An 8,156-nucleotide genomic window follows, 5' to 3' on the forward strand; every position below is an offset into this window, starting at 1 on the left:
CATAAATTTTTTACCACTGGCAAACTAATGATAATTTGTATAATATTGATCTGATCTAAAATTTAGTTTTTAGTTAAAACATAATTATCTTTTGTAAACACACCAATAAAATTAATAAAATTATAACTTTCAATCATATATTATTTTTAAAACTGTAATATCACTAATTTATACATTTATACGTATATTTATAATTATTATTAAAAAATACAATTTGCGTATTGCACGAATTTTAGGCCAGTACGTTGTAAACTTGTTCGCATGGAACACTTACCCTCATTTTAATTTAATTGATTTGGTTGTTAGATTCATTGTACAATTTTATTTTTGACCTTCGAAAATAAACTCAGACGTTATAAATTATTATTACACGTATATAAGATAAATTCGAAATCTTCTTTTCTTATCATGCGTGCCAAATGATATTACTCTTGAGACGTCACAAATTATACACATGTATAAGATAAATTCAAAATCTTCTTTTTTTTGTCATATTTGTCAAATAATATTACTCATTCATATTTCATACAATTCTTGCTCACAGTAATTTTGTTCAACTACCGAGTAAAAGTTGTCAATGTATTTCTATAATCTTATTTTATTTATGTTCATCACTCAAAATTTCTTATTTTGTTTATGTTTATTGTTCAAAAATTTTATTATTATTGGAGGACACTAATCTTAATTTAGCCGGTTAAAGGAAATAATAATTACATCAAACAGTGGACGAATCAGGTGTTATACATCAGTAGTTGATTTGAATGAAAATACAATTATTTATAAAATTTAGTCCTATAAATACTTGACTTTTTAATTAATACTAGCTCTATAGCCTTTAGCCTTTATGAGGCACGAGCATGATCTAACATCATTATTATAAAATTTGTATATGTGCTTATGAAATAAAATATAATTCATGTTAAAAGAAGTTATTTTCATTTGTGTACAGTCTTTGATGTAATGATGAGTTTTTTCGACCTTTTTATTTTATAGCCGATATGAGACACAGTCATTTTCAAAACTCATATATTAATGAAATGTATACATGTTATAGAATTGAAATACTTATATAATATTTATTTCGCCCCATCATCATTTATTAAAAATTATTAATTATTATACAATTAATATGTGCATGCATACATTAATACATACATACATGCATCCATACAAATAATATATATACATATATATAAATTAATATATGCATGCATGCTTACACACATATACACACACATAGGTTCAACACATACACGCATAAATATGTGGATATATACTCATATATTCTAATTTGTTATCGATTTAACATCATTCTCCAATACAATGAAATAGCCAAATATTATACTAAATTATATGAAATAAAAAATAAACTATTAATACACATCTGTACGATTTGTATTTCACTATCATTATTATTGGTATTATTATTATTATTATTATTATTTTAATTTTGTATTTTCATAAGAGATATACTTAAAAGTGTTTAAATCTTTTAAAATTTATAATTGTTACCGTATAACATGAAAATTTATTATTTGACAATATCATGTTAATCGATTATAAAAATATTAAGTTCATTTGTGTTAGTTACCTTAATTTCTTATATCTTGTATGTATGTCTATATGTATGTATGTTTATTTTTATGTATGTATTTATGTATGCATGTATGTATATATGTGTGTATATATATGTATGTATATATGTATGCATGTAAATATGCATGTATGTATTTATATATGTATGGATAGATGGATAGATGGATGGATGTATGTATGTATATATGTATGTATGTATGTATGTATGTATACATGTATGTATGTATGTATACATGTATGTATTATTGTAAACTTATAATTTAAATTATAATCCAAGTATTATACGTATCTAAATAAGAGTACGATATTTGCTCGTTCGAAATAGAGTTTCGAATAAGTAAAATATTACATATAATATATTAAATGTGATAATAATAAATATATAAAATTAGAATAATATTAGAATTTTAGTCTATACTTATAAATACATATGTAATTATAAGTATAAGTCACTAATATCAATAATGTAGTAGTAATAAATATATTATTTGTAATAATTAATGAGCTAGATGTAATTAATATATGTTATTAAATTTGATAGTTATAAATACATATTCATGAGGGGTACTTAAGTAATTTCAAATTATTAAATTGTCTCAATGAACTCCTAGTTGCTCTATTATATATATATAATAGATAAGATATGAATTATTAATGTAAATTCGATTCAAATTCGGTTCAACTAGATCTATAGTTCCATGCTATCTATACTATACTATACTAACCGGAATGGGGTATAATTTGTAGTTTGGTTAGCCCCTCATTTTCGTTATCGCTTTTCTTGACCGTCGGATCTTCTTAATCAAATAATCATAACCGCTAGATCCAAATACTAAAAAAATGCACTACACAAGTTCTCAGGTTCGAATCTCATCAATAACAAACATTTATATTATTATTTATAAAGATACATTAAATTCTCAGATTCGAATCCCGTTAACAACAAATATTTATATTATTATTTATTAAGATACATATAAATTTTCAGGTTCGAATCTCACTAACAACAAACATTTACATAGATCTCATCAATCATATAGTATTTATACTATTTGAATTTAACTTGAAATTATACACAATAAAAGTATAATTATATAATCATTATTTAGTATTTAATTATTTATATAGAATTTTAATAAAATTACATAAAATAGAAATAAAATATATAAATATTAACCAAGACCCGTGCATCGCACGGGCCGCAAGCTAGTATTAAAAAATAAAAATAAATAGTGATATATACACATTAAACTACTAAATTGCTAAACTACTAGATTTAGTCTCCTTATCCCGCTAAACTACGATCAAAACTTCTACTACCAAACTACTACCACATCTTCTTCCTAATTCTTTTATTATTTTTATTATAAATCTACAATTACTATATATTTATATAAATATATTAAAATTATTATATAATTGAATAAACAAAATTTTAAAATTATTTGAATAATAATGAACCCGTGCCTCTCACACGGGATTTAAACTAGTATGGATAAGAAGCTGAGTTTGATTAAGTATTAGTTCGATTTAATTCACGTATAAAAATCTTGTCCGGACAAAAAATATTTACCATATTGTATTGAATTGGCGGGAAAAAGATTTGGCTCCATCCCCTGAGGAAGGATAATTGTCCCATTAGAACTAAATTTTTCATTTTTTTATCATTATTTTTTTTTCAAAAATATATGAAAGTCATACGGATGAGCGTCGAGTCACTTCAAAGAGCTAGCTGGGTAGTACTATCCCCATCCCGACCCGTGATTTCAAACAATATAATCGCGTCCCCGGCCCATTCCCGGTCGAGACTATAAATCACTCCCCGACCCAAACGGGGGAACGAGGATCTCCGCGGATAATTGAGAATATTTTATTTAAATTAAAATTTCTATTAAATAATTTTTTTCATGCAAGATGTAAAAAAAGTAGCAAAAATTAAATATTATACTGTAAATCCTAATAATTTTGTCTTTTGATATATAAAATATTTTTGTAAAATCAAAGTACATTTGTAGTATTTTACCTTGACCTTATACTTTAAAAAAAATAGTATCTAAAATTATCTCTAACAGCATACAAAATGTAAATTGTCCCAAATACTTACATATTTTTGAATATAAATAAGAATATATAAATATATTGTAGGTCAGGGAAAATTCGGGACGGGTAGACATAAAAAACGGGTCGGGCCGTTTCTCGATTTTTTTTTTGAAATCGTCCCTGTTTGCCGGCCCGTACCCTAAAAAATCTCGAATTCCCGTCATTTTCGGTTCGGGTATCGGGGTGAGATCGGTCGGGTCGAAGTCAATGTCCATCTCTACGAAAATTCTCACTCAAAATTTTCCTTGGTGGATTTAAAAATCATGGGTAACTTAATCAAAGAAGGGAGAAGAAGTTTTACAATTTTGATAAATAAATTTAACCAAAGAGCCTCTCGCACTTTCAAAACTGAACAATTAACGTACAGTACAAGAGAATAGATTAAAATGGTGACAAACAAATACAAAGTTCACACTGAAACCATATATACACGACCTTAATCAAGACTGTTCACACATGCGCGAATTACTAAAATATACTACATTAAGACCACAACTTAGATAACATAAGTCATTGGAAACATACATTGCATTACATTGTTCCGGTCTTTAGATGAGTTGTTGGATGATTATGTAGATTTTGTAGACATCTTTATCTATTCTTCAAAGATGGCTACGTACTAATACTTTTACACAAGTTGATTTAATTTTAACTAGGAAACAAGTTTAAACAATGTAGAGATGTGATCTCCAAGAAGTTGCCTAAAAAGGACTACTACAAGTTATTGACTTGTCTTCCTATAAAATGAGGTTCAATCTTGTTTAAGTTTCATACAAACATAATCCTAGATCAAAACTTAATCAATGGCTTCTTCAATCTCACTTCTTTTAGCTCTCTCTTTACTTTTCATATCTTCGGATTTGTACGTGGCTGCGGTACGTAGCAATGTGCCATTGGTGAAAGACCTTTCATGGAATTTTCACCATTCAAGCTGTCCTAATTTGGAAACTATAGTTAGAAAACATCTTAAGAAAGTCTTCAAGGAAGATGTTGGCCAAGCTGCCGGCTTGCTTCGCCTCCATTTCCACGATTGTTTTGTTCAGGTGAGCTTGTGATTGTCTAATATAGGCAAATTATACGATTTACATTGGTGTACATGGAGGGAGGAACCAGGGGAAGTGTAGGCTAAAGTTCTGGCTGACCTGGTTACATAACAAAATAAATATTTTTTGGCGTAAACAGTCGTTCTAAAATTTTAAGATGACAGAGAAATACCCCAACATGATCTTATATTTTTCAACATTTTCAGTCCCGAGTAAATTGTCTTTTCTTTTTACTTATGTGTTTTAGCCTAGGTATTTTAAAATCCTGATTTCGCCACTGCTTATGCATCATGTATATGATATGGAGCCTTATTTTGTTGTAGTTGTTTTAGATGACCATGATTAATAATGAATTATATGTGATTAGCTTTTATTAACTGCCTGTGATGGATTCAGGGATGTGACGGATCTGTTTTGCTAGACGGGTCGGCAAGCGGACCTAGTGAACAACAAGCACCTCCAAATTTGAGTCTTAGGAGCAAGGCATTTGAAATAATTGATGATCTTCGCAAGCTTGTGGATGATAAATGCGGTAGAGTTGTTTCATGTGCTGATCTCACCGCCATTGCTGCTCGTGATGCTGTTCATCTGGTAAGTTAAATACAAATTTCAGTTTCAACCATTTAGATGTTACCAACAAATGTTCGGGTGATTCGATAAACTCTTGACCACTTCAGTTATCCAATCGTGCTCTCGCAAAATTATAATTTTGTGACTAATTAATATTTTGTTTTTTTTAAAATGTAGTCAGGTGGGCCGGACTATGAAGTCCCATTGGGCAGAAGAGATGGACTAAACTTTGCAACAACAGAAGCCACCCTAGCAAACCTTCCTGCTCCATCAAGCAATGCAGATGCCATCCTCGCCTCCCTCGCCACTAAAAACCTCGATGCCACTGATGTCGTAGCCCTCTCTGGTGGTCACACCATTGGCATCAGCCACTGCAGCTCCTTCAGCGACAGACTCTACCCGACGGAAGATCCAACTATGGATGAGGACTTTGCTAAAGACCTTAAATACAATTGTCCACCAAACTCTAACAACACCACTGATCAGGATGTTAGAACACCTAATCTATTCGATAACAACTATTTTGTTGATCTCATTTTCCGACAAGGGCTGTTTACTTCAGATCAAGATTTGTTCACAAACAAAAAGACTAGAGAGATTGTCAAGAGTTTTGCTCTTGATCAAAAGCTTTTCTTCGAGAAGTTTGTGAATGCCATGACTAAAATGGGACAGTTAAGCGTCCTGGTCGGAAATCAAGGGGAAATCAGGGCTAATTGCTCGTTGAGAAACTCGGACAATCATTCATATCTGAAGTCTAATGCTGCAGATTCCGATGAGCCGAAATCAGAATTGTGATGAATATATAATGATTGCAAATTTGTTATGCGATTACTCAGCGTGTTATCATATATAATTGTATTGTACCATGTACATGCACTATAGTTTGTATTTCGGTTGCATTGCATTTGCTTAACTTGTTTGGATTCATCAATAAAAATTTAGGATTCATATTTCGAACTGATTGATAGTTTCAAATGGTTTGAGTTATAACATATACTTGACTAAGCACCCTTTGATATCTTTACTTGATCTCTCTTTTTTCGTTTTACAGTGTAAAAATAAGTTTTGCGAAAGAAGTATATTTCAGAAATGAACCTTCAAATTACTTGATCTTAAAAAATATCTATAATGATTCGAAAAAATTGACACCGCTATAAGAAAATATCAACAATAAAAATACAGAATACTATTGAATAAAACAAATAATTAGACTGCATCAATATACAAACATGAAAATATTTTGTGGTCACACTGAAGCTGCACCTTATCACAGCATATAATATCTGCCACTCATTCAAACAATTCGTTTCTAGCTAGCTAGCTATAATATCAACCTCGAGATTATCCTAAATATGAATCATTTTGTGTTGGTTAATTATGAATAGGAGTCTTCCTTCTAGCTGGTGTATAGTCCATCACATCAACTGCATCTGCTTCAAACCCTTTTTCCGCTTTCATTAATTCGTCGGAATTGTACATCTCATCCAAGTTCCGGCCTTTGATTCCTCTGTTGTCCATCATAATCCTCCGAGCTGCACGCACAAACAGATTATTCAAACAATCTATATTACCATGTTTTATAGAGGTTCTTTAATTATTTGATAATTAAACCAAACATATGCAGTATATCTCGCTCGTAGATCAGGATCAGGGTAGAGTAGGATGCACGTAACCTCTACTCTAGAGAAGTTCTTCATTTGGTAATAAGATGAATGGAAAATACATACATTTAGTCAGTCAATTAATTACCTTGTACGACAATTGGTAAGTCTGTAATGAAGCAGAAGAAGATAAGAGTAACCACAAGAGTAAACTTGCATGCCAAGGCTAACTTCATGTTCTCTAGCTCCTTTTGAAGACACACAGCTTATACAGCAAAGCTACAAGATTTTATTGCTTAAAAATGTGCGTTTTATATATGTAACAATGTGCATATCCTCCTTTTTCTTCCATATGTAACAAGTATATATACTAAGGAATATTGCATGCATGTGATGTGTCCTACCACTTGCAGAACAGTAGTTAACAGTTTGTTATTCAGAGTAGATTGATAGTTATTGACAGAAGTGTGTGTGCCTGCATGATATATACACTATACTTACCGGATGCATAACTAAACAGTTGAATAAACGTGATGCATTAGTGAGATTACATGAATCTTTTTTTTCTTTTTCTTTTTTTCGATATCTGTATATTTAATAAGTAATTAGAATCAACAACTCTACCCGAGAGCTGGAATTTTATTGTTCACGTGTTTGAAGACTAACAAATTAGTCACACAATGCAATATTAGTCTCATGATTAGATGTACTAAAACTTAATGTATATATAAAATATGTAGGGTGGTGTCGACCAAAGTAACATAATGAGAATATAGGAGATTATTTCTCGGAGCAATTTCATACTCCCTCCGTCCCTTTATACATTTCTTATATTGTCTTCGGACACTATTCATATTAAGCGATTAACTATTAATTTACTTTTAATTTATAAGATCGAATATAGTCATGAGTGATCTCGTTGGATTCATATTTATGAGTATTTTAATATAATGAAGTTTTTATATTTAATACTAATACGAAATTAAAGAAATTAACAATCAAAAGTGTGCATTGACAAAAGTGTTCAACACAAATAGGAAATGTTTTTAAGGACGGAGGGAATACTATTCAGGCGAGATAAAAGATTATTGTCTACAATTTGTATATATATTACTTTTATGATGAATACTTTATATAAACATCCTTTGTCCCCACCAGAAGGGAATGTGGCTAGAATATGTATGGTGATCAAATAAGAAAATTAAAGTTGAGATAGCTTTGCATGATTAATGGCAAAAACATGCAT

General features: G+C 30.1%; 1 protein-coding gene and 1 long non-coding RNA gene across 2 annotated transcripts; one reads left to right on the plus strand and one right to left on the minus strand.

Moving 5' to 3' along the window:
* The first annotated feature begins 4,461 nt into the window (after nt 1-4,461).
* LOC141670610 (peroxidase 12-like) lies at nt 4,462-6,270 on the plus strand. The gene is made up of 3 exons (XM_074476543.1): nt 4,462-4,739; nt 5,136-5,330; nt 5,487-6,270. The coding sequence occupies exons 1-3, from the start codon at nt 4,500-4,502 to the stop codon at nt 6,102-6,104; spliced, it is 1,053 nt and encodes a 350-aa protein (XP_074332644.1). The 5' UTR covers nt 4,462-4,499; the 3' UTR covers nt 6,105-6,270.
* A 201-nt stretch (nt 6,271-6,471) lies between these two features.
* Nucleotides 6,472-7,356, minus strand: LOC141672811 (uncharacterized). Its single transcript, XR_012555711.1, has 2 exons — nt 7,059-7,356; nt 6,472-6,841 (listed from the first exon to the last, which is right to left on the minus strand). It is a non-coding gene; the product is annotated as an uncharacterized LOC141672811 (long non-coding RNA).
* Between the last annotated feature and the right edge of the window lie 800 nt (nt 7,357-8,156).

Source organism: Apium graveolens, chromosome 7 (genome assembly GCF_009905375.1).
Source record: "Apium graveolens cultivar Ventura chromosome 7, ASM990537v1, whole genome shotgun sequence".
Taxonomy (NCBI): Eukaryota; Viridiplantae; Streptophyta; class Magnoliopsida; order Apiales; family Apiaceae; genus Apium; species Apium graveolens.

Coding starts and splice junctions, on each gene's coding strand:
- LOC141670610 (XM_074476543.1), top strand. CDS start 4,500: ATGGCTTCTTCAATCTCACTTCTTTTAGCTCTCTCTTTACTTTTCATA. Junction 4,740..5,135: donor TCCACGATTGTTTTGTTCAG/GTGAGCTTGTGA, acceptor TGATGGATTCAG/GGATGTGACGGATCTGTTTT. Junction 5,331..5,486: donor CTCGTGATGCTGTTCATCTG/GTAAGTTAAATA, acceptor TTTAAAATGTAG/TCAGGTGGGCCGGACTATGA.